Source organism: Crocodylus siamensis, chromosome 7, assembly GCF_052110815.1.
Source record: "Crocodylus siamensis isolate JL-2025a chromosome 7, ASM5211081v1, whole genome shotgun sequence".
Taxonomy (NCBI): domain Eukaryota; kingdom Metazoa; phylum Chordata; order Crocodylia; family Crocodylidae; genus Crocodylus; species Crocodylus siamensis.
The window spans coordinates 89,270,562-89,283,119 of record NC_143401.1 but is presented as its reverse complement, the minus strand read 5'-3'; the positions used below and the strand labels follow the sequence as shown (position 1 = coordinate 89,283,119).

Here is a 12,558-nt window from a genome sequence, read left to right as displayed (position 1 = left end):
TAGGCACAACTTAGACTGAATTCAGCATCTGTCAAGCACAGGGGCACAACTACCAAGAGTGCAAAGTTGTGACCTGCTACTGGGCATACTGTATTTTCTCTATGCAATATGCATTTTTAAATGAGTTTTAAACACTTAAGATACTAATTACAGCAGCTCATGATCCTCTGCAGTGCTCGTCTTCCTACAGTTGCAGCAGGGAAAATTCTGCTTCCAATTTCTGAAGGCTCAAGTACAATATAGCTTGAACGCAATCCTGATTTCTCTTGGTGTTGCTGCTAGATAGTAAGAGTTCATCTGTAGTGCACAAAGGCATACTGCCATCTTTCGTTTATTTAGTGCAACAGAAAAAATAGATCTAGTAGCAGGAGTTGCCATAGCCGCTGATTTCAGTACAACCATTGAGAAATTTGTGGCTCAGTAGCCTTTAATCTAACCTTCCCAGACGGACATGCCTCAACTGTACATGAAGTTGGATGTACCTGGATGACATAGCTGCAGGGACAGGTCATCAAAAAGCATTGACTGGTCATCGATACAAGCACGTTTAGTTTGGCTTCCAATTTGGTTCGTTAGATCTTACATTCTTAGTTCCAAGGGAAGAAGTGAGGCAGGATAACTAAAATTAACAGTTATTTTTACTGTAAGAATTGGCTGTTAATTAACATGCACACATATGCGTAATCAGCACCACCTTATGTCTACTTCTATTAAACAGGGCTACTCTAGAGTAAGGTACTATCAGGTGCAAAGAGAAATGGTAAAATCTGGTGATAAGTAAGCATCAGCACTGGGTGCGTGTGTCTAGCTTTATCCCTTATGACAAAGTGATTTATCCAAGCCTCCATGGGTTATCAAGTGCCATTTCAGACCAGGTCTTACCAGGGGCACCATGTGGTACAGCACAGAGACACCTGCATGAGCTCAGGTATTGGAAACACTCTAGCCACGGTAGCCAGGAGCTTTGCGTAGGCTAATTTATACTCCCAGACCTAGCTTGTACCACAGTGGGGAGTGCAGACATAACTCAAAGTCTGCCTACTTGTTATGTAAAACACATATCAGGCGTGACATATCCAAAAACAAGCATTCACAAGTCTGTTTATTATTTCAAAAGTACAATATATACATAATGTATAGTGATGTCTTAAACTTCATTTATACAGAAACAAATATCTACAAAGTTAATCAAATCAATAGTCACTATGTGTATATTCATACAACATACATACATACATTGGAAGATTAAACAGAGTTTTACCATCAGAACACAAAATGGGTAAGTAAATAATCCCTTCCATTTTGGAAAATACCTAATACCACTCTCCACCATCTGTGACTTAGCTGGAAATTCTTTATTTGGCGAAGTTTTCAACTCTTCAACAGGCCTGGAAAGTCTGATTTCTAGCACCACCTATTGGTAAGAAATCAGAGTTGTGCAATAGTAAAAAAAAGAAAAGTTCTGAAGAGGAGCCTCTTCCCCTCACCATGAATAAGGCCTGTACCTTTGTGAACCTCCTCGCAGAGCATGGTGGCCTATACAGTCAGAGATTTAACAGTTAAGATCAAATGGGAAGTTGAGGTCTGAATTCTCAAGTAGGAACACAGCAAGAACAGTTATGATGCAACACACACGTTTAAAAAGGCTGACACTTTGAACAGACCTGGATTAGAACATCTTTGGGGAACGTACGCCAGATCTTGCTGCTTTCAGAAGACTATGAGAAGTAAAAATCTTAAGTACACTTCTCTATTAAGTATGTATAATAAGAAAACCATCACCAGGGTCTAGGATACACAGGGGACCCACTAGCTTTTTAGAACATATCTGAGGCCTTTCCATGATGGGGAAAGGTCAGCAGAGTTTCTGTAGGAAGTGTGGCCTGTACTGCCGGATGTGGGATATACACATTACAAAAGCATGATCTATTCAGAAGTGGGTGAAGCATTCTGTAGGATGCAACTAGCCAAAGGCTTCTGGTTTAGATTCTTATTTTCAAGAAGAGCCTTCAACGTTGTGTGTCCCACTTTGATAATTTTCAATGAGAAATGGATAGTTGTTTTAGACTCTTGAAAATAGAAGCCCCAACTTACTTGGGACACTTAGGTTTAAAAGACTTAAGTACTAAAATACATAATAGTTTTAAGACTATTACTTAATAAGAATAAATTTATCCTACTTCTTCATGAGCCTCACAGAAGTATACCTCAAAACCTTGTAATGTAAACCATTACGTTCCCGAAGTAAGGATTAAACAGAACCACTGATGCATAGGACTTGGGGGCTGGCTGTCTACAGTCACGACGTTCCTCTGCGATTTAAGCTATTCCCTTACTAAAGCAGCAGTGTCTTGTTTCAGCTCTTTTTTATAGGATGCATTCATGTTCCTTGAACCAAGTGAAGCCATCTATCTGACTCTTGATCTGTTCCCTGAAAACAAAAGCAGCCACTGACAACGTTCATAAGGATAACACATTTTCCGGTCATTTGCATCTTCTTGCATAAGAGAAAACAGACATAAGTACAGTCAAGAAAAACTTCTCATGTTAAGACCAAAGATGTGTCTATGTGAAAACGTAAGACGTTTCCCCTCTGTGGCTTTACTTCTAACATCTTGGTCTATTTAAATTGAAGGTGGTGAATGAAAGGAGGTTTTGGCTGCTTATGAAAACGACACACACAAGCAAGGATAAAAAAACCCCTAGAATTCCCCAAGAGTCACAGACAGAAAGCAGCATTTTTAAGCAAGACAAAAGGATAACTAGTGTGCTAAAATAATTTAAGACGTGTAATGGAGCGATGTCAAGAAGCACTACAAAGAATTCCCGCACTATCATTGCACTTATCCCATCTGCATCACATTTCTTCATTTATATTAAACAGCTGAAAAACATACATTAAACAGTTATAGGTACTATATGGAGTGAGCTTATCATCAGAATCTAAAATATGGGAATCAGTTTAATACAGGAAAATAAGCCAAACAGGCATATAAGTATAAAAATGCAAAACAAACAAGAGCTAAGCCATGTTTGGACACACAACCTTTATTCCTGAATACTGTCTCAGAGGGCCTAATTCAGTTGTACAAACTTACCCCTCAGGTGATATCCTGGCATTCTTGAACAAAATAGTAAAACTCACTGATTTCATAATGAGCCAGGATTTCACCTCAGGAGGCTAGCTTTCATTGCCCCATACCCACTTTCCCATCACAAACATTCAGAGTGAGGACAGACAAAGAACAGCAAGTTCAAAGGGAATAGGGACTTACTGGATATTCCAGGATAATCATCCATTTGTCTGCTCTTAGTCTGCAGTAAGCACAAGTTATAAATCAGGGAAACTTAAATCTGTTTAGTTCCAAGATAAGTTTCTCCGGTATAACGTTCACTTACTGTGGAGTAAGAGTGGACAACATTACCACATGCCAGCTGCTCCAGGGGAAGTCGCTGCCCTCTTTGCCTTGCTGTTCTGAACAGTTCGTCTGTATACCCGCAGCAGATACAGTCCTGAGGCTGGGCTGGCTAAGGGTAACAACAAAATTGCAGGACTGCTCTCACTGCCCCTGGAATTTGGGAAAGAAGACATCCCCCAGCATTAAGGGTTGAGGGGCCGCATGACCCTCTCCTTATTGGAAATCATTAGTTCTTTACTACCTCTGTTGTTGGTGAGTAAAAACACCAGCTACTCAGGAGCAACAAGCTGAGCCTGATCTTGTAAATATGCATGTGCATGGTCATCTCTAACCAGTGGGGCAGTCTCACTGACTGATTCACATCAATCAAATCAGGTACTCTGGGGTAAAATCTTCTACTGCTTAAATGACACTCAGGCTTCTGAAAATGGAAGTTAGGTGCTTTAAGCCACTTAGATGCATTAGTAAATTTTATCCTGTCTTTTGACACAACCGGAGATCAATTTTGCAAATGACAAGTGGGGAGGAGGGCAGAAAATCTGGGTTTGTTTTTTCATCATTAAAAAAGCTGTCCTTTCAAATTTAAATAATAGATAAAGTCTTTTTATTGTACATGCGCACTAAGTGCAAATATGTAATACAGTATATACTTGATATATTTATACGATGAACTGGTCTGCTCTGAATTTTGATCAAGCAAGCACTAAATGTATAAAAATATACATTTACTGCAGAAGCAGAGCTAGTCCAGGCCAGGAAAATTACTTTTCCCAATACTAAGCTGCATGAGTATAGCACTGAGACTCAACTTTTAAAGTTGTCACTGCAGGGCTAGCTTCCCATCACTCTGTCAAAGCAGGATGGAGGTATCCCCTGGAATCTTACCTCGTGTCATTTTGACAGTTTAATACTTCACACATCAGTAAAGTTCAAGATCTGGCACAGATTTCTGTGCCACAATTACAGTTCAGCCAATAAGCTACAACTCACCATTTAACACACACCTCATGTCTCACCCCCATCTTACTGGCTGGTCTGTACTTACAACTACTGTGACAAACAAAACATGCTCAGAATTTTTTTTTTTTTTTTAATTAATTGGGTATCTTGGACTGGGGGAGGGAAGATTTGATACACATAGCAAACAGCTCATACTTTGAAAATTATGCTAATTATACCGAAGGTCTGGAAAAACTTTTTGTATAAAACTAAATTACCTGAGTTCAAAATGATTTAAATGTGTATACCTAACCATTTGTGCAATCCAAGCTTATATCAACTAAACTTGCCAAATAACTGCAGCAGAAACAAAAGTTGTTCATTCTTCAATTTCTAGCTGGCTTTAAAAAAATAAGAAGCAGGTCAATTAATTTTAAATTCCCAAGCTATTAAACTTTTTTCCAAATGGTAATTTATGGAATACCATGTCCTTAATTTAAAAAACAAAAAACCCCCCACAAAGCTTGAGAACAAAACCTCTCTCATGCATATGTTAAAAATACTTAATCAACTTAAATATCAGAAACATTTATACAGGGTAGGGAAGAATCTGTCTGAAAGCCCCTGAAGCTCAGCAGCACTGGATCTGTCCAACAGCAAAATAAAAAAAAAAAAAAAAAAAAAAATCAGTTTAATTTTTTTTGAAGCTCCATTATTAGCAGACTATTTAATTGCACAGGGCAGAAATTAAAATCTCACTGAAACTTACTCTACACATAGTACACACCGCAAAGCATTTGATGTCATTTCAGAGTACAGTTCAACAGAAGAACGTAGTGTATAGTGAAGCTCAGCAATGCCTTTGGCTAACATCAAACAGGCAAAACAACCCGAGTCTACAGACCCCTTCTCTTGAGAAAGCTAACAGCTTGCATACTTAAAAGCTTGGCAAGATTGGATCTTTGAACTGTTGCGCAGTCAATTTCCAGGAGAAACTTAAGTTGACACCCTGCAGCACCTGCCTTTTCTGCATCTTTGCTCTGGTCTTTCCATAAAAACTCTAGTTACGTTTGCTTCATCCTCTGTTCCAGTTCATGCTGGTGTTTAATGAGCCGTTCTATTTCTGTTCCAAGTGTCTGAAGATTCTCCTGTGAAGAAAGGAAAGGGAAGGAAAGACAAACATTAGTGAGTGTAACACTTGCTCGCAAATTTAAAATTACTATTAAAAACAAAGTTAAAGACTTGTGTCTATTGCTCCCTGAAAATGCCGCATTTGTGCCTGACATGGAAAAGCTGGAAGAGTAAAGCCCCTGTCAATAATGAATCTGATGCCAGGGAGGATAAAGTCGTTCCCTTAGATGTCAAGATTCCACTAGGCTTCTTTAGAAGCTATTGCTTCAATTCAAAGCTCAAATTAATAAATATGTAAAAACACGCTTATGAAATAGGATAAGGTAGTGCTTTCAAGGTGCGTTACCTACTAGTTGCTTACGAGACTAATAAGACGCATACTCTTTCTTCATACTTATGCATACAAAATTAAAACGCTGACTTGTACAGAAGTCAGGTGGCATGACCTATCTGAGTATATTTTCTCTGCCCTTCAGTGCCATCTCTTTTGGTAGTCTGCATCTATTTAAGGCAGTAGGTATTAGAGAACTGCAAAGGCAGACTGAACGAAAGGCCTAGGTACTCACTTTTAGTGTTATGTTCTTCAGTAAAGTATCCTCTAGCACAGCCTGGAGTTTCCTGTTGATCTCTAAAGAGAGTTCCAACGTGAGCCCGCTGTCGGCAGGGTGAGACGTGTACAGAGACGCCATGATCCCACCACGCCTGCTCAAATGAACTTTGTTAAAGTCAGAGGCCTCTGAGGACAAGGTTCCAGCTTCTTCTCGCAGAATGTAACTCTGAATAATCCTAGAGAAAATGAGGATAGATATCACAATGCATTGCAACTGCAGAGACTGACTTCTGCTCCAAATATTAGCTTGTTTCAGGGAGACTTAAACTATATTTGGGATGAAGAAAATGACGTCACTGTAAACCTGATGAGCAAAACCATGGTTGATGTAAGTGCCCCGGCCTAGAAGGGCATTTCAGATGAGGGGAAGGACTTTGACAACGAAGCCCATTTCTAGCTACAAATGCATCAACAGTGAATAAATCAGCCAACATAACAGTTTGTAGGGCTCACCCATAAAAAGAAACTCAGGCAAAGTCCTGTTCCCTGACTGCAGTCACTAACAGATCTCCTACTGACTTAACTGGGGTCAGAATTTCGCTCCAAGCACTCCTAGTGACAAAACCCAAGCCCAAGACTGAAGGCTTTTGCTTCAGCAAAGGACCAAAGAGCATGCAAGATTTGTACTTGTAACTGTTCTTGGAGACGTAGCTTGACTACTGTCTAAAGCAATTCCAGAAAGCATCTCTCTTTGTCAGTTTTATTTGCACAAAAACGCAACTAAAGGAGATCTGACAAAGCTTCCAAGCAGATAAACAGTCACAACCTGAATACAACATTTACGTCATGAAACAACTCTAGTAATACATTCCTATTGTTTTTCCACAGGACCACTACCTCGTGCTGGGAAGGAATCAATCAGAGCCGTGGAAAGGAGACTGCCTGGCAGACCTTTACATCAATAATGCTAGAAGGGGAGCAGCAAATGATACAGGGGATGACAGAAAGAGAAAGGATGGGCTCATGTTTAAGTCGGTGAAGTGTCTACCTGGAGATGTGGATTCTGCCCCTGCCTGTCACACAGGTCAGTCACTTCAGCTAAACTTTTCAAAGATGTTACCAATTGTTTGTGCCTCATTTTCTAGTTCACAACTTGAGACCTTAGAGTTTGAATTTCAGCAGTGCTGAGAGCTCCTACCTGATTGAGGTAAAGAAAATGAGCTTCAAATCTCAGGTGTGCTACACGGTGTTGACTATTCTGAGAAAGTAAGGATCTGGGGGAAGACACCCAACCAGAAATCCTCTGTGCCTCTGTCTGCCACCTACAGAATGATGAGTACCATCCCACTCCCATCTCAGACATGCAGAGATGGATCTTAAGTGTCAAGCACTCAGATACCGTAATGGTACGTACCACAGGAAAACCCATGAGGAAATAGCAATAATTCTGTCTTCAGAGGACAGTGTGAATAGCGTACACTAAATGGCCAGACACAGAACAACACACTGAGGACAAAAACTATTAAGCAACTGTTCATTCACTAAGTTGCCATCCATTGGTTCAGAGAACAGTTTGTTCTGACTCAGATCAGGAATTACTGCCCTAAGGTTACTGAATACACACAATTAATAGACAGAATCCCTACCGCCGAGAGCTTACAATCACTTGAGGCACCAATATAATAAATGGGCATATTTCATAAGAGATATTTAAACAGCAAAAAGCAATTCCCCAGAAAAAAAAGACAGCATACATGACTTCTTCCGCTCTATGACCAAGCTATAACTGAACTGGGCAACCCCCCCAGGAAAAGCCTACCCTGTAAGTAGCACCATACCCAGAGCTTGGTATCACACTCTTTAAGTATATGCCTCTGGATCTGATATTTTATTACAATATATATTAAGCATTATGTTATTTTTACTGTACACAAAGGCCCCCACTAGAAATTATGCAAGAGGCAAGAATTCTTGTGGGGGATATCTTTTATTGGACCAACTGCATGGGTAGAATAGACCTAGGCAAGCATTCAGGTATAACAGTGGTTCACAAACCTGCAGAAATCCCAGCCTGTGATGAATTAAAAAAAAAGTAAATGGACCATGATAGCGATCCACAACCTCCTAGTTGGTCACTTTTTCTTGAACTGTTTTACAAAAGTAGTAAGGGAAAAACTATGATCTTTGAGGTACACTGTGGCTGCAGCGATCTTATCCTAACTTTTCTCTTTTAAGCCAATTAATTGTCTTACGTAAGATTCAAAGTCACGATACAGCAACCAAACACCAAAGACCATATGGCTCCAGTGGGATACATACTTGGTTTTTTTCCTGATTTCCTCCACCAGTTGCTTAATGTGATCCTCCATGAACTCCATCTTTTCATTTTTCCGAGCATGAGCCTTCTGTAGCCTGACAATCCTCTCAATCAGGATAGCCTTGTCCACTTCTGGGAAGTTATCGACAGCTACCGAAGAGCCAGTATTCTCAGGCGACCTATCTTCATTGCTGCTTCGAGCATTAAGAGAGCCTGCCAATGCAGTTTTGTGCTCATTAAAGAATTCTAGAGTAGTAAATACAGTATTTCTGTTCCACCCACCTCCACATACACCATCCAGTAAATCACTACCATTTGGAGCAGCCCAGGACTTTGATTAAATACTGTCTTCACGGAATGCCGATCTCATTTAGCCATTACTCGGTTTGTCTGTCCACTGTATTCGTATAATTTTAATGCATCTGTTCAGAAAGTGGTAAAACTCCTTACAATGAGCACAACTGTACTGATGTAAAGGATATATTTATATCTCTGTAAATGTATTACTGGTGTTATTGCCCCAGCAGGAGGGGCTGACTGATTTTCCCTTCGTAAGGTTCTAAACTGATATAGTTAAAACTTTATGAAACTTCAGTGTAGACCAGCAAATCTCCAACATGAGCGCTCCAAACTTAGCCTCTTCCTACTTAATGACAGAAGGGATCCTGAAAAGCTCTGAGACAACTTTAAAGACAGTGGGGAGAATAAAAAGAAAAAGGCTCAATACATCAAATCAACACGCTGACAGAACATGTCGTTTTTTATATAATGAACCTACTTTAATACTATCTATTACTGATCAAATAAATTAATTAATGCCTGAAGGCGAAAAATGATCTTTGAGCTAAAAATAATAAAACAGTGTTCTGCATAAGTACACTAGGCCACTAACCAATTTACCCAATGTCAAATATCAATATAAAACCATGTTGGAGCCGACCGCTATTATCTCTCTGACTTTTGACTAAGTTTAAGGAAATCATCTAAGAGCCCCTCTAGATTTTCAGATAAAGGCGCGGTAGGATCTGAGGCGTGATCCACACGTGCCTGGAAGGAGGTGTGATTATGGGATCCAGCATCAGATCCAATTACGCCTTACTGCCAGTGCAGGAGAAGCCCAGAATCGCAACTGCGGGCTCCCCCTGCACCAACAAGTAGCAAGCTTCTGCAGCTGCAAGCACGAGATCTGCGTCCCATGCCAGCTGCAGGGCTCACGGCCAGTGCAATGTGTGGTGCACCCCTGTGGCTGGGAGCCCTGTCAGCTAATAGGGCTCCCAACCACGCAGGACCTGGCCACACACTGAATTAATGGTGCGATAAGACCAAGCCACAAACCTGTTACACATTTTTTGTGGAATAACTTTGCAACTCATCTTATTAGACCAACTGCCATTAGTCCTTGTTTTATCATGCCATTAACTGAAAGCATGGTTAGGTCACACACAGCTTAAGATGCAGTTAACTGGTTAATCACACCTTAAGTGTAATGTGTATATGGGGTGTAAGGTAGTTTTAAACATCAATGCAATAACAATTGAAAAAAAGTAGGAGCTAGCTCTCATGGCTATTGTTTAAATCTTGTAATCAAAGCACATGGCTACACCTATACTGAGAGGCCTAGGTACTGTGTTCTCAGCCATAATAGTATCCCATGGCAGTGAATTTCACAGGTAAATTATGCAACAGGTAAAAATGGAGCCATTTCAAAATGCACTTATTTCCAGATACTTCATAGTGGCAGGTATTGCACTTCTCAGGTCTATGTACTGAGAGACAAAAAAAATAATAAGGGGGGAGGGGGGGGGGAAAGGGGGAAGAGAGCGCAAACTTTAACAGACCTAAGGGCTTTTGTCAGGTAAATGGGTGCAATACTGTATCTCTGTGTATTTACAGGAGACTACTTTGTTAAACCAGTAAAAACAGCAAACCACTACTTAAGTTACCTGATGAGCTAGAACGACTTCCCATGCTGCTGACTTCTTTATCATAACTACCGTTTTCAATCTGTTCCAGTTTTCTTCGTGCTGACAGTAAGAGATGATGATGAGGGTTACCAAAATGAGGATAAACCTTAACCCAACACAGTATATAGCTTCCAACCCTAGAGAAATTCAGGCATTTTTCAAAATACTAGTGCCTGAACCCTTCTGAGAAAAAGCAGGGTCTAACATTTATTAGTTTGTTCTGCCCCGTTCTGGGTGAGAAAAGAATTCCATGTATTACACAGTCTTGGAACAGTAACGCATGCTATTGATCGCTTTTTAAATAACTAATGAAGGACATAACACAGCTCTGTTCTAGTTGTCATTGTTCCTGGTAGCTGACAGCCAAGTATGTTCCTCCCAGGAGCTGGATGACGCTTCAGAAAATGCATGTGAAGAGGAAAGGTTCATACACACATACACAAGGGAAACAGAATTCCCTCTTGCACAATATGAAGATGAGACAAAAGCTGCATTTCCATGCAAACTCCAAATGCACATGTAATTATCATCAAATGCATTCAGAACGGATGCACTTCTGAACTATTAATGTTTTTCACTTACTTTGCACGCAAATTATTTACCAGTCTTCCTACAACCATAATTAAACAGATAAAGCTCTTTGATAAAAATCAAACAATAAATGCCACAAACAGTCCCAGCTCCAGTAAGGGCTTAGGGAAATGTTGGCAGGTTCTGAACACACAATATGGCAGAATTCAGATAAACCAAATTTACCCAGAAGAATGTCACAACCGGCATAACCAGGGAAGGTAAAAATCAAAGAGTTTGTGTTTTGTTTGTTGTAAAATGGCTGTGTTACATGGGGTTTATTTACTTTTTAAGGCAAACCTATTTCAAATCATGGACTCATGAGTTACTGTTGATGAGGTGCAACTAACGTTCTTCAGCAATGAATAGAGAGCCAGAACCCCTCTCTACCAGCATGGGGTGAGGAGAGGCCATATTAGCACACACACTACTGTCTGGAGCTGGAAAAAATTTCAACCTTGCTGAAGTTGTTTGGTGAGATCTTTAAGATTTGATGTGTGCTTCCGCTTCTGAGTAACCAGCTCATCCTTTAGTTCATCCACTTGGGTATTCAGCACCGTTAGCTCTTTCTGTTGAGAATCTAACTCCGTCTGTAAGGCCAGGACCTCATGTCTGCGCAGCTCTTCCTCCTTCTGCAGTTTGTTGGTCTGAATTTACAATGTTAAAAAAAAGACAAATAAAAAACCAGAAGTAACCATGTGCTTAACAGAAACAACACATTCACTTACACTGCACCTGCCTTCTATCCAAGGATCTTGCACTCTTTTATATCACAATTAAGATCAACATCACCACTGTGGTGATGTGGTGTGCCATGACTAGGGTTACCATACATCCATATTTTCCCAGGCATGTCCTCTTTTTGGATCATCTGATCTCTGTCTAGGCGGTTTTTTGAAATCTGAACCAGTGTCTGAGATTTTGCTCTGTTCCACTGACAGGAGCAGGGGAAGGGTGATTAAAGACAGGGGGCACCACATGCACGTATGCGCCCATGTGTCTGCGTCTGTGGAGGGGGGCAGGTGCCCGGTGGTGCTGGGGGAAGCTGTCCAGGTGCTGGGGCAGAGTAGGGAGGCGGTGGAGAGGCGCCTGCCCCACCAGCAGGGGAAGGGGATGGGGACCCTTTGGGGGCAGCAGGGAGCTCTGTGGCTGGGCTAGTGGCACCAGGGCTGGTGTAGTGCTTGTGGGGGTGGGGTGACCAGGAGATGCTACCGCAACCAGGGGAGGGGGGGCATGGCTAGGTCACCTGGAGTGGTCCTGGAGCCCCAGCCCAGGGTGGAGGGGGGGTGCCATAGATCTTCCCTTCTCTTGCCTCCAGCCTACTCTGGGGCCAGACTTACTCTGCCACTGCCACTTGCCATGCTCCGAGCTGGCTGGGACAGGGGCAGCTGGGGGCCCCCTCCAGCAGGGCTGAGGGGAGCAGGGGGCTGCAGGTAGGGAGTAAGAGGCACTGGCAGGACTGGGAGGGCTGTGGGTCAGGAGTGAGAGGCACCAGCATGGCCTGGGGGGTTGGGAGTGAGAGGCACCAGTAGGCCCAGGGGTCTGCAGGATGAGAGTGAGGGGCAGCAGCAGGGATGGGAAGCTGCAGGCTGGGAGTGATGTGTCCCCCTGACAGATGTTACCATATTTCCAGTTTCAGAAAAGAGGACCCTAGCCAGGGCAACATGT

At 41.7% G+C, this 12,558-nt stretch overlaps 1 protein-coding gene across 2 annotated transcripts in view; it reads right to left on the bottom strand.

The window, feature by feature from the left end:
* Positions 1-1,079: 1,079 nt before the first annotated feature.
* Positions 1,080-12,558, bottom strand: part of CCDC186 (coiled-coil domain containing 186) — a 49,009-nt gene continuing 37,530 nt past the window's right edge. For both annotated transcript variants that reach the window (XM_090057264.1, XM_090057265.1), the window contains 5 exons: positions 11,348-11,537; positions 10,300-10,380; positions 8,359-8,569; positions 6,056-6,275; positions 1,080-5,506 (listed from right to left, as the gene is read on the bottom strand). In XM_090057264.1, coding sequence (XP_089913390.1) covers positions 5,423-5,506; positions 6,056-6,275; positions 8,359-8,569; positions 10,300-10,380; positions 11,348-11,537 — 786 coding nt within the window. In that variant the 3' untranslated portion in view covers positions 1,080-5,422. The remainder of the gene's footprint in view (positions 5,507-6,055; positions 6,276-8,358; positions 8,570-10,299; positions 10,381-11,347; positions 11,538-12,558) is intronic.